The 13,879-nt window shown below is 37.7% G+C and overlaps 1 protein-coding gene and 1 long non-coding RNA gene across 7 annotated transcripts in view; one reads left to right on the forward strand and one right to left on the reverse strand.

Moving 5' to 3' along the window:
* The window catches only part of DEUP1 (deuterosome assembly protein 1), a 209,489-nt gene that overhangs the window by 78,829 nt on the left and 116,781 nt on the right, over positions 1–13,879 (reverse strand). The window contains exon 15 of one of the 5 annotated variants that reach the window (XM_007495032.3): positions 3,600–3,708. The exons of 3 other annotated variants lie outside the window; for them this stretch is intronic. In XM_007495032.3, the coding sequence (XP_007495094.2) occupies positions 3,600–3,708 (109 nt within the window). Of the gene's footprint in view, positions 1–3,599; positions 3,709–10,952; positions 11,158–13,879 lie in introns of those variants that run through there. One more of the 5 variants, XM_016433925.2, reaches the window with a different exon arrangement.
* The window catches only part of LOC103099339 (uncharacterized), a 65,055-nt gene that overhangs the window by 43,315 nt on the left and 7,861 nt on the right, over positions 1–13,879 (forward strand). The gene's annotated exons all lie outside the window — the stretch shown is intronic.

Consider the following 13,879-nt stretch of genomic DNA (forward strand, 5'->3'; position numbering starts at 1 on the left):
TATTTATAAAACAGTTTACGTTTTGCAAAGCACTTTGCAAAATTTATATGATTTTATCTTTACCACCACTCTGACAGGTAAGGTACTACTATTATCTCCATTCTGCAGAGGAGGAAACCCAAACTGAGAGAAATCAAATGCCACTTTTTCTGAAGCAGACTTCAAACCCAGGTCTTCCTGAGCCTGAATCCAGTGTGAAGATATGTACTATGCCACTTAAGTGCATTTAACAGGGACAACATCACTTTTGAGATGCCCTAAACAAGATCCAGAATCCTGAGAATCTGTGGGGAGAAATAGACCCAAGCTTGGCATTTGTTGCCAGTCACTTAATCCTGTTTGCCTCAGTTTCCTCATTTGGAAAATGAGGTGGAGAAGGAAATGGCAAATCATAACAGTATAATGTGGTAACATAGAGTCAGGCACGACTAAACACCACCACTACCACCACCACCACCACCACCACCACTACCACCCTCCCCTATTTTTTCAGGACCCCCCCCCCCTCCCATGTGAAGCTACTGTTCTGGCTTTAATGTTCCACATTAGACTATACTTTATATCTTCCCCCAACTCACTTCTGCCTCGCAGATTCTTGTACATGAAAATTATTTGATTTTACCCAGGCACATTTAATGGTCTTAAAATCTGCTTAATGATTAAGTTGTAATTATTGAATTTGTACTATATGATGTACCTATCAAAGTTACAAATGTCTTTTTTTAGTGTAGATCTTATATAAGAATAAATATAGTTGAACTTTAATCTCTGGATTAAAATAATTCATATAGCTATTTCTAATTAGCATTTAAGCTATTGTAAACACTGAAAATTCATTTGTGAAAACATTTTAAAAATTCACAGTAAAATTCTAGAACACACTAAGTGCATCATGATAAATAAAAAACAATTGGTAATGGCTTCCTTTTTATGTTACCTTAATGATACTGACCTTCAACAAGTCAGTCACATTAACCCTGTTTGCCTCAGTTTCTTCACTGAAATGAGTTGGAGAAGGAAATGGCAAACCAGGCCAGTATCTTTGCCAAGAAAATCCCAAACAGGGTCACAAAAAGACAGATGAGACTAAAATGACTGAATGATGACAATGATACTGGATAAAAGAATTCTAACCTTTTCCCTTGCTTCTGAAATAGATATTCATAGACTCAGAAACCTAGTAGACTGAAAGGATATTAGAAATAATCTTGTCCATTCTCTTCAAGGAACAGCCCCAGAGAAGAAAAGTGACCCACCACAGGCCATAAAACTGTAGATGTCCTGTGGTTGGATGTCCTGTAGCAGTCTTGGGGCAGCTAGGTGGCACAGTGAATAAGGCACCAGGCCTGGAGTTGGAAGGACTTGGCTTCAAATCTGCCTCAGACTTAGCAATTGTATGACCACTTGTCAAGTGTGCTATAATGAGGATTCCTTTTTAATATGAGTTGGATGAAATGGCCACTGAGGTCCCTTCTGTCACTAAAATTCTGTGATTTGATGAACTACTTTGTTAAAAGTTTGAAAAGAAGATTAAAAGTGGAAGATTATTAAAACTAAAATAAGATTTTAGTAAATTTTCAGAATGGCTCAATTTCTTTTTGGTTTCCTTTTTTTATATCAATGGGAATGAAAGGTGGAACAAACATGGTTAAGAGAGAATTGAAGTGGGATTTCTAGAGGTCCTAAGTTCAAATCTAGCCTCTGATACTTGCTAGATATGTGAATCTGAGGAAGTCACTTAACCCCCATTGCCTAGCCCTTGCCACTTTTCTGTCTTAGTATTGATATTAAAACAGAAGGATTTTAGTGGGGGAAAACCTCTCTAAATCAAGTAATCTGAAATATACTTCCAATAGTGAAATGGAAAAGAAACCAAAACAAACAGAAAAAACATTATTTTCCCTTCCAAGAAAATGCATCATGATTCAAAGCAGAGCAAGTATTCTTTTTAATACTATATCAGATACATTTTCATCAGTTTTAAAGGGGGAAAATGGAACATCTAAGGTTATAGATTTTAAACATCAGACAAATTGACTTAATGAGTTTGAAAGGCATATTGTTTTTTCCTCCTTACTACAGCTAAAATTCATTGAAAGTTGAAAAATATATAGTTTTTCTCAATTATTCTCCATTTATGAACTTACATCGATTTAGCGGACTGACTAGAATTAATTGAGTGACATCTACTTTCCAGTTTTCCACTGGTGATTTCAGGGCCCTTAAATCTCAAACTACTCTTTCCCATAGTGAATTTTACATGGCAATAATATATTCAGTACATTTGGAATGCTGTTTCTTTTAAAAATCAGGTCACTAAAGAACAGGGAAATCAGACAAGACATTAAAATAAATTTAATGAAACTTTCAACATCTGAAACTGGCAGGACACAAAGCTCAGCAGCAAGAATTGTGGTTCAAATTGCTCATTAAGATCATCTCCTGCTGAGCTCTTTACCTCTCATCTTGGCTTCCCTAGCCCCTACTGTCTTGTTTTTGTTAGGCACTTTTAACACATTCCTCTTTGCTTGGAAAAATGGAAAGAACAATCTAAACTGCTCCAAATTGTGTGCTTTTTCAACTGCACAGTAATAGTCTTATTGGTTTAAATAACAATGTGTAACACTCTAATAGCAATTTTCATCTGAGGCTTTCCAAGTAGTTTACAAACAAACATTTTCCCCCCCCTCCACTTTATAAACAAGCTTCTGTCCACAAGGTACAGATCAACTGGCATAGATAGGGCAAAAATTGTTACAGTATATTGGCAACAGGGATAAGAATTCTATAGGTTTTCCATGATTTTGTATGTGTGCACATGGGTATTTATGTGTGTGTACACCCATGCAGAGTACAACTGCATTCATAGAATCCTGAAGTACTTTATAATGGGCTTAAAAAACCCCTTTATCTTGTCTTAGAATTGATACTAAGGTTGATTCCAAGGCAGAAGAGTGGTAAGGGCTAGGCAATGGGGGTTAAGGGACTTGTCCAGAGTCACACAGCTAGAAAGTTTCTGGGTTCAGATTGGAACCCAGGACCTCTTGTCTCTGGACTGATCTCTATCTACTGAGCCCCATGGCTGCCCCAATAATGAGCTTTTAATATCTTAGGATACCTTCTAATCTAAATTTTATTCTCAACTACTAGAACATGAGTTGGTAACTTATGGGCAAACATGGCACCTGGGACCACCTAGATATTTTCCTCAATGTCTATGAGAGCAGTGACTCTTCTCTCAATACCTTGCCACTTGTGTAAATTAATTGCCTGTCCCCTTACCCCCCTCCTCCCCCAATCTCCTGGCTACTGTTTAGTTTACAAGTGTGGAAAGAGAGTGACTAACATCAACAGTAAACCACTACTACTTCACTGTGAGAAATTCAGTGCCTCTCCATTGCTCAGAGAACAAGGGTCATCGTCTAAGGATCCAGTTCGAAACATCTACTATGTACTATACCCTGTGCTAGGGAGGCATTGAAAAATAAAGTCTCTGCCCTTGAGGAGCCTAAATTCTAGGTGAAAAATAACTTGTCCACCTGTATATATAATATATACATAGAGAGAGAATAGATGTATAATAAATACAAATTACATACAAAGTAAATACAAGATAATTTTGCAGGTGAAGAACAAGTCACTTGGGGAATCAGGGAAGGCTTCAAGTAGGAGGTGAAGAGGGAACTCATTCCAGGCAAAGTGGGCAACCTGTACAAAGGCACAGAGATGATAAATGAAATGTCATGTTTGAAAAAAAAACAGCAAGAAAGTGGGTTTAGCTGCACCATTAAATGTATGAGGAGGGGGGGTGGGCAGCTGGGTGGCTCAGTGGATTGAGAGCCAGGCCTAGATACAGGAGGTCCTGGGTTCAGATTTGACCTCAGACACTTCTTAGCCATATTACCCTGGAAAATAACTTAATCCCCCCATTGTCTAACCTTTACTACTCTTATGCCTTGGAATCAATATGTAGTATTTATTCTAAGACAGAAGATAAGGGTTTAAAAATGTGTGAAGGGATGGATAATGGATAGAAAAGGAATGGAAAGGTAGGTTGAAATCAGGTTGTAAAAGGCTTCAAATATCAGAGGGGTTTTGTATTTGATTCCAAATATAAACAGAGAAATCATTCAGTTTTTGAGCAGAGAAGAGACATGATCAGATCTCTGCTTTCTGAATGTAATTTTGGCAGCCTCTTGAAAGGCATATTATGGAAGTGAAAGACTGGAGGCATGTTATAGAGAGGAAAGACTTAAAGTGCTGAAACTGCTGAAGCAATGCATTTGGGAGAGGATGGAAGCAGGAATTAGGGTAGTACTTCTTTGTGAGGGGAGAGTGGTGATAGAGTCAATTAGGTGAGTGTGGAAAAATGGGATGCGGTGGTAGAATCAATGGTATCTGATTGAATGTATGAAATGAAGGAGAACAATACAGGATGGAGATTATAAACTTGGATATTGATGGTCCTAATGGAAATAGAGATTTGGAAAAGGAGTAATTTTAGAGGGCAAAATCACAAACTTAGTCCAGGAGATGCTGAGTTTAATATGCCTCAAATGTTCAAAATGTTTTCTAAGCAGCTGATGACATGGGACTGAGGATTAGAAGAGAGGTCAGGGCTGGACATATCCATCTGGGAGAGGAAAGGGTCAACAATAACACCAAGGTCTCATTAGATTGTGAGCTCCTTGAGGGAAGACACTGTCTTTTGCCTTTTTTATATTCTCAGTGCTTAGCACAGTGTCTAACTAGCACACAATAGGCTCCTAATAAATGCTTATTGATTGATGGAGCATGGAGACAAGGTGAATAGTGTTGCCAAAGAAAGAAACAATGAAGTGAGAAGAATAGGCTTAAAGGGAAACAAGTTCAGTTTTGTATATTATGAATTAGATGTGTCAATGAGATATGGATTTAGAGCTGGTTAAGAGGTCAAGACTAAAGATATAGATTTGTAGGATCATTTGTATAGAGATGAGTAAGTGTGGTCATGGGAGAGAATAAGGTTACTAAAGAAGAAAGTGTAAAGGGGTGAAGGATAGACCTTCCTCATTCTCTCATTCACCCTAAATCTTATCATTGCCTTCATTATGGCCTCTAGTCCCTTAAATGTCTTGTCTAATACCATCAGCCTAGTTTATCTTTACCTCTGCAACCACTCTAAAGTAGGTCATCATATAGCCTCATGTATTCTATTTTAATAGCTTCATAATTAGTCTTAAAAAATCTCTAATCTCTTTTCTCTCTAACACATTGATCATCTACTATATCAGTAGCTGACCTAGTGCATTCTTCTAATCACACTATTCCTCTACTCAAGAACCTTCTGTGGCTCCCCATTGCTTATTAACTGCTCTTGCCTCTCTAAGCTACTGACCCCTTATGGTTAGCAAGTTTCACTAGTCACACCCTAAAATTACTCAACTTCTAAATTTTATTCACTAAGATACTGCTAATCACCAATTCTGGGTAATCTCTACTGTTTAGAAATCCACCCCTCTCACCCCCTCAAAACAAAACCCTGATTTAATTCACTATAAACTTCTGTTCCATCATCTCAGTTGTATACTAAACTATAAAATGATTGAGTTAGAAGAGATGACCCCAAGTCCCCTTCTAGCTTTAGAGGATTTTATGATTCTGGTCCTATATCCCTCTCTTGTTCATATAACAACTGTTCTAAAGCTTTTTTCTCTCTTCAAACTTTCAATTTCATCCTTGCTTCCACTCAATGAAAGCAACCTTCTCTTCTACTTTGCTAAGATGATGGAGGTCATCTGACCTGAGATCCCTCTAGGGTCTTCTTTTATATATTAAAGATTTTTTGTGCCTTAATCTATTCCTTTTTATCCCTTGCTACTTGGTTGTAGAGAGAAGTTTCCCTACTTTTTGTCAAAGTCATTCCCTTAACCTGTCCCTCTAAGGCCATTCACTTCTGCCTTTACTACAATAACCAAATCCTTCTATAGTCTCTTTTCAATTTATCTTCATTCCAAAGCTCTAGAGATGATCCTTCCTTCCTATTTGTGTAAACATGGTCAAGTCTACTCAGATCTATAAAACTCATCCCCCTTCCACCTTCTAAATTATACAACCATCCTCTAATGTCTTTTTCTTCTTTTACCACCAAATTTCTTTAAAAAGTAATATATATTCATTGACTTATTTTTTACTATCTATACACTTCTTTAATCTTTTACTACTTGGCTTCTGGGTCCATTACTCCAATGAAATGAATTGTCTAATGGCCCTTTTTGATCCTTTTCTATTTGACCTTTATGAACATTTGATATTGTTGATCTTCTTCTCCTTTTTTAAAATCAACAAGTATTTATTTAGCACCTAGAAGCCAGACTAGGAACTAGGAAACATGAAGACATTAAAATGCAATAAAGTCTTTCTTCAAGGAACTTACATTCCATCACAGGAAACAATATCAACATGTATGAAATATAAGGATAGGGACTGATGATTTCCTTAATATAGGACTCTTGAGTGGCCCTCTACCAATGTAGGCCTTCATCTTCTCTCTTAAAGTGTTGCCCAGAAACTGAGAAGTCAAAGAACTTGCCTGGGGTCACATGGCCAATCTGTGTCAGCTTTTGAGACTGACTTCCTATTCATTCCACTAACCTGTTTCTCAAATATATAAAATAAACATCAACAGTATCTGGAGGTATTAAGAAAAATTCCTTATTGAACCTGGGCTTTAGGGGAAACTAGGGATTTTGAGAGGGAGAAGGGAGGAGAGAATGCATTCCAGGGCACTGGAGAAAGCCTGGACAAAGGTTGGATGACAGTGTTTGTGAATATAAGTGAGGAATAAGAAGGCTAGAAAAGTAGACTGGGGCTAGATTGGGAAGGGCTTTAAATGGCAAATAGAAATTTTGTATTTGATCCTAGAGTTAATAGGGTGTCATTGGAATTAATCAGGGGAGTGATGTGGTCAAATCTGTGCTTTGAAAAAAGTCACTTTAGAAGCTCAGAGGAGGATAGAGGAATGAGTGAAAGGTTGGACACAGTGAAAATAATTAAGAGACTGCTGAAATAGTCTGTGTGAGAAATGATGAGGCCTTACACTAAGATGGCCATAAGTAGAGAGAAAAGAACAGAAGCAAGAACCTCCTTTTGTGTACTATCTTTCCCTTTCGATTGTAAGCTCTTGAAAGGGTAGGGGCTGTCTTTTGTTTTATTAATTGTATCCCATAACATTTAGCATAGTGTCTGGCATATTGTTAGTTACTTAATGTTTATCAGATGGATGGGTGTTTAGGAGGTATAAATGACAATATCTTACAACTGATTGGAGATAAGGGAGAGTGAGGTGTTCAGGACAACTTTTGGGTCATGAAACTAGGTGACTAGAAGATAAGTGGTACCCTCCATAGAAATAATTAAGTTCATGAGAGCAGTGGTTTTTTTTGAAAAGTTAATGAGTTCAGTTTTGAATATGTTAAATATATGATGCTTATGGGATATGCAATTAGGGCTGTGCAAGATGTCCCAGAAATCTTTGGGTAGATTTAAGGTATTCAAACTTAATTTAAAATTTTAAGCTATTAAAATTTATAACAATACTAAGATTTTTGAGACACCCTGCATGAAGCTGCCTATTGAAAAGGAAAGGAAAGGAAAGAAGGAAGGTATGAAGGAAGAAAGGGAGGAATGAAGAGAGGAAGGAATCAGTGGAGGGAAGAAGGAACAGATGTAAAGAGGGAGGAAAGAAGGAAAAGAGGAAGAAAGGGAAGAAGGGAGAGAAAAAGGGAGGGAAGTTTAAAGGAGGAGAAAGAGAAAAGGAAGGATTCATTAATATGTACTTATTTGGTTCTTAGGAGGCAGCCTGGTGCTTCATAGGATAGCATGCAGGGCCTGGAATCAGGAAGATTGGAGTTCAAATCCAACCTTAGATACTTTCTAGTTCTGTTACCCTGTGTAGGCCACTAAACCTCTGACTGCCTGAGAAAAAAGGATGCAATAGATCCACTGAAGAAGGAAATGGCAAACTATTCCTTAGCAAACCAGTATCCTTGCCAAAAACAAAACAAAACAAAACAAAAACAAAACAAAAAACCAAACAACCCATGGATAGTTATGGCCCACGGAATCACAAAGTGTCAGATACAATTGAACAATGACAGATTTCTATTAAATAGCAAGTACTGTGCTAAGACCTTTACAAATATTATGCTATTTGATCATTACAACAATAGTCGGAGGTAAGTACTATTATTATCTCCATTTTACAGTTGAGGAAAGTGAGGCAGAGATTAAATGATCTGACCTGGGTCACATAGCTAATAAGTGTCTAAGACTAAATTTGAACTCATATCTTCCTGACTCAGGCTTATTATCATTCTATCCACTGTTCTTGGTTTTCATGAGCTTCCAAAGTCTGGCTTCCATCTATCCTTCTACTCCTCTTTCATACTATTTCCCATCACATATTATAAAATTCGGTCAAGCTGAACTATTCTCCTTTGTTTTTATCCTGCCCTCTACGATCTTTATGTCTGCTCATATTGTCTGTATTCCTGGAATGAATTCCACCTTTCACCTCCCTCATCTCTGTTGAAGTCTTTCTCCTTTCCTTCCTTCAAGATCTAATGCAGCTGACATCACTTTTCTATAAAGATTTCCCTGACTCCTTTTTTGGCTCCTCCAACCACATTGCCTATCCTTCTTTGAACTTAGGCTCCTCTTTGTATCATATTTCTTTGCATATGTGCCTCTTCATCTCTCTTACATTGTAAGATTCTTGAGGATTGTGTGGTCTTAGCTATCCTTGTATGCCTGGTCCCTGGCACAGTTTATTGTGCAGGAAGTCACTTTCTATTTACTGAATTGAGAGTGCGCCTTTCCTTTTGACTTTCCCATTACTGTATATATAAGCACCATAGTCCCAGTTATTGCTCTTCTAAGCCTTATTCCTTATCCCTCACTTTTCATGAGATGGGTTGACAGATGCCTCTAGACACTGAGGGTCCTAGCCTCTTTTGATCAAAGACCCTTCCAGCATTCTGGTGCCTCTGCTCAGAATAACGTGTTAAAGCATATAAAACAAAAAAATAATATTGCAAATATTTGAAGAGAATTTATATATTAAAGAAAAAAGTTCATAGACCCCCAACTCAAGAACTACTAATTTGTAGTAACTTTTGAGAGCTATGGGCTGAGAGCAGTGGACTCACAGTCAGGTGAGACTTGTATATCAACTACACTTATTATCTATGAGCTCATGGGCAAGTCAATTGTTCTGATCCTCAGTTTTCTCACTTACAAAATGGGGATAGAGAGACTTGGTAGCGGAGTGGAGAAAAAGAGAGGAAGATAGAGAAGATGGGAGGGGTGAGTGAAAAATCCCCTACCCCCTTATATGATGATTATATTTTAATGTTAGCAGTAGTTTTGAGTTAATCAGAATTGTCATGCTAGTATTAAATAATGTAAGCACAAGTGATGATTTTAGAAGGCCTTTTGTGATTATTTTAGTACAAGTATTAAGGTTTTGAATTAAGTAAATAACTGCTTTAGCATAGGTAATCATTGTTCGTATAGGTCTCAATTTGGGGCCTTAGCCTTCACAACTGCTATATCATGCACCCTCAGTAATAATTATGGTCTTGAACTTGTGATCCAGTATATATCACTAGGTCTGACCCTGGCTTTAAAGCCTAGTACCACCCAACACCACCCACTCTTATCATTTGCGTCACTAGTCCAGGCCCCCCCATTTTCCCCTTGTCTATCAAGTGATTTCTAAATCATCTTCAAATGCCTTCCTCTACCAGTGAGAAGTACATCCTGCTCTATTTTTAACATGGTCTTGGATATTCTTTGGGGTATATAGGAAAGTTTCTCACAGTGCTCTGGGTCTTTTGGTCTTGACCAGAAGTCTGGCTTTATTGTGAGACTAGCCCTCTTTCTTTTTTGCTTGGAGACTCAGTTTCTCTTAATTGTGTTCCTGTGGTTAGAAATTATGCAACAGATGGTGGGAGAAAGGGACAATAGAGAGGGGGGGATAAAAGAAGGAGAGAGGAAGATAGAGAGGGTGGGAGAGAGAGAAAACAGGTGAGAGAGAGAGAGAGAGGAAGGAAAGAGAAGGGCAGGGAAAGAAAAAGAGGGAAGGTGAGAGCAGTCTTAGAGTCTAGAATACTTGAGCTCTATTTCCACTTGGGTCTATGTGACTATGAATAAATCAGTAGTGCAGCTACTAATCTGCTATGATGGTAGAAATTTCTTTACTAGGAATTCCATACCTGAGTGAAATTACAGGTATGCAAACAATGGGGATAATCTCATCTGTAAAATGAGCTGGAGAAGAAAATGGCAAATTGCTCCAGTATCTTTGCCAAGAAAACTCAAATGGGGTCACAAAGAATTAGACATGCTTGAAAAATAACTGAACAATAACCACTATTCAAAAATCCTTTAATGGCTCCCTATTCTTTCCTTCCCCCCCCCCAAAGTTCTCACACACATTCTTTCCTCTGTTGAGCCCTACTTTTATATGTGTACATATTAAGGTTACTTACCTTATATAAGCTTTATTTCAGATTATTCCCATTCATGTACTTTACTATCTAAATAAATTGAACTAATTATCATAAGAGACAATATGGTTTAGTGAAAAGAGCATAGGACTTGGGATTAGAGGAGCTGAGTTTTGAACCAGAGTCTATTACTTACTACCTCTCTTATTTTGGGAAAGGTCCCTAACCTCTGTTGGCTTCAATATCCTTATCTATAAAATTAGTGTTGAATAAGGTGCTCTCACTAATGTCCCTTCCAGCCCCATGAGCCAATGACCTGCACCTATATTTGTTCATGCTGTTTTCTAGGTCTGAGATGCTCTTTCATTCAGCCTTACCTATTGAAATCTTCACCATCTTTTTTTAAAATTCCTGACCATCTTTTAGGTGGCATTTCAAAATGCCACCCCTTCAATGATGCCTTCCCCAATTCCTCTACTGTCAGAAACAGTATTTTCCAGTTCAGGTTTCACCAAAAACACTTTGTATTTCTCTTATGTATATACCACATTCTATTTTGTTATAGTTATCTGTATATGTATCTTGTCCGTCTACTAGATAAGCTTCTTTGAAGACAAGGATTCCAACAACGCCAACTTCAACAAATGTTTAAGTGTGTAGAACACCACTGTAGGGATAGGGGAAAACAGAAAGATTAAATAATAGGTGGGTCATTGGCCTCATGGTGTTCACTCTCTAGTAGATGTTGTCTTGTATAGGTTTCTATTTCCTCTGATGCTTAACATACTGCTCTGCACATAGTGGGTGATTGATAAATATTTGTTAAATCAACTTGAAAGCACTGGGAAAAGAATAATTGGGTAAGTAACTAGATATATTAACTTGCTAAGAGATCACAGTTATTTTTCAGTCACCTTGTACATAACCTCTGTTTACACCAGTCATAGAATATATGTTCTACATGTTATTGTGTTTTTTGAAGATAAAAACCCTCATGATTTACTCTGACCTTTTAAATGATTTACAAAGCTCTTACTCTCTCTGCTAACATCGTAATTTATCACCTTTCCTCCTGCCACTTCATTTCCTGGATAGCATTACTTTCCTCAGATTCTGAGAATCCAAGAAACTTAGGCTAGGCATGAAGCACTGTACGGGTTAACACTTTCTCAAAACCTTGGTTCATGAATCTGCACCCAGATTCACTTTTTATAATCTGTGCAAGTAGGACACATTAGTTCAAAGCAAAACACATTTAATCAACCAGCAGAACAAATCAACAAGAAAAGATGCCCTCATACCTACAGGGATATACTTTTCCATTGTTTGTCATATTACATAGAGTGTGCATATAGCAGAGAACACTTGTGACCAAGGAAGAAACCCAAAAACACAGAGATAAGTAGGGTTCACATAGGGACATGTGTGGCCAAAACCAAAATCTGACTGGGGCACCTCCAGTGCCATAGAACCAATGATGTTTTCTGAGGATGGCATAATGGTATTCTCTCCTGGGCACTATGTCTCTGTTCCCACTGCTAGATGTTAGGCTGCCTCTGCTGGTTCCCTATTGCAACATTTGCTGAGCTGCATTGTATTATGACTATTAGTTTTCTGCTCTGCTCTTTCAGGCCATTTGCTGTTTTCTGCTACCATATGCTGGTTTAAGCTTTCTTAGTCTGACTTGCTCTGGGACATGAGACTCAGCTAGGCAGCTAGCAAAAAACAGCAGAAGCTATCTAGATTGGATTATGTCCGGTTTGGGTTTTTTGTTTGTTTTTTGACTGACTCTTAAGACTTAAAATACTGATCCAGCTAAGTATTTGACTTGGGTTTTAGGAAATATCTTTAAATTCCTATCAGATCCATGATTATCTGGCTTAACAATTGCCTCCCTGCCCCAAGTTGGAAAGAAGCTGTGGGGGTGTGATGAGGGTTCCCTTATCTCCCACCTTCCAGCCAAACGCATCCTCCTGAGGGCAAGAACATAAAAGCTGGTAGATGTCTGTGGGCTACTGGCTACTTTAGCTGCTTTGTTCTTGATTCCTACCTTATTTATTCCTGCCAATAACTGAATCACAGATCTATGTTAAGCTTTCCTGATAGGAAGAAACCTCTGCTGGTCTTCCTATATAAACTGTTATAAGATTTGGAGACATAGAGCCCAAGTCACAATTCCCATTCTACCACTTAAAAGCAAGTCATTGGTCCTCTTTGGGCCTTGGTTTCCTCATTATAAGATCAGAGGTTTGGATTAGATGACATTTGAGGTTCTTTAAGTTCCGAATAGGTGATCCTAGGATCTAGAAAAGTAGATCTTGCATAATGGGAAACAACTAGGTACTGTGACATGCTGGATCACAAAGGAGACTGAGCTCTTGTGAGGATAATGTCTAGGAAGAGTCCAGTAATAACGGTATAGCCATCTACCTATCCAGAGACTGTAGGTTGATGGGAAAGCAGTAGAACCCTAAACACTTAGTTCAGTGTTTTTCATTCAGTAGGCACGTACGGCATAGAGGAATCCTGAAGAAGAAATTGTTTCTGTCCATGTAGGTTGGCACCTACTCTGCAACTTAAGAGTCTGAGTGAGTTGCTTGATTCAGTAATCATTTCTATGACTTCCCCAGGGGCAGAAAACCAGTATGTGTCTGGAGAAGGACTTGAATTTGGGTCTTTAGAGACAAACTTTCTTCTTATTGACTATGCTACCTATACTAAATGAGAGGATGAGCTCAAGTAAATATAAGCTACTAAATATTATTTGACTAAATGGTTATTCTACTAATAGATCACATCATTTAAGTGATAGAACTATTTAGGCATTTGGCTGCTAAATATGATCTTATGAGCAGAGATATTAAAAAATCAAGGCCAGTATAGTCCAATATATTAGCATTTGAAAACTAGCAATGTGCTAAAAATAGTACTCTGAGAATCTTCTAGATCAAGTCTATCATTGAACAAATACATTCCAACTTCATAACCTCTAGAACATATAGTTTTGGACTGAGTAATCTTAAAAAGTGTGGAGCCAGTAAGATAGTAGAAATAGTAGTCTAATCTTTATAAATGCTAGTTTCACCCACAAAACAAAAATAATACCCTGTGTTTCAAAGCCAACTGGTGGAGCTGATCAGTTGTCAAAAGTGAGATAAATACCTCATTCACTTCTAGAAGAATAACTCTCCAAAGCACATGTCCCATTGATACCTGCCTAGTGACATTTTCCTATACCAAAAACACTATCTTGTATGAGTATTATAGGTAATATGTTAGAATCTTAGGAAAACATTAATATTGATGCTAATATTTGCTATAGTAATATCCTCAGCCTCCACTGCTGTTATATTTCAAAAATAGTTATGACAACAGAATTATATTAAGCA

This window comes from Monodelphis domestica, chromosome 4, assembly GCF_027887165.1.
Source record: "Monodelphis domestica isolate mMonDom1 chromosome 4, mMonDom1.pri, whole genome shotgun sequence".
Lineage (NCBI taxonomy): Eukaryota > Metazoa > Chordata > Mammalia > Didelphimorphia > Didelphidae > Monodelphis > Monodelphis domestica.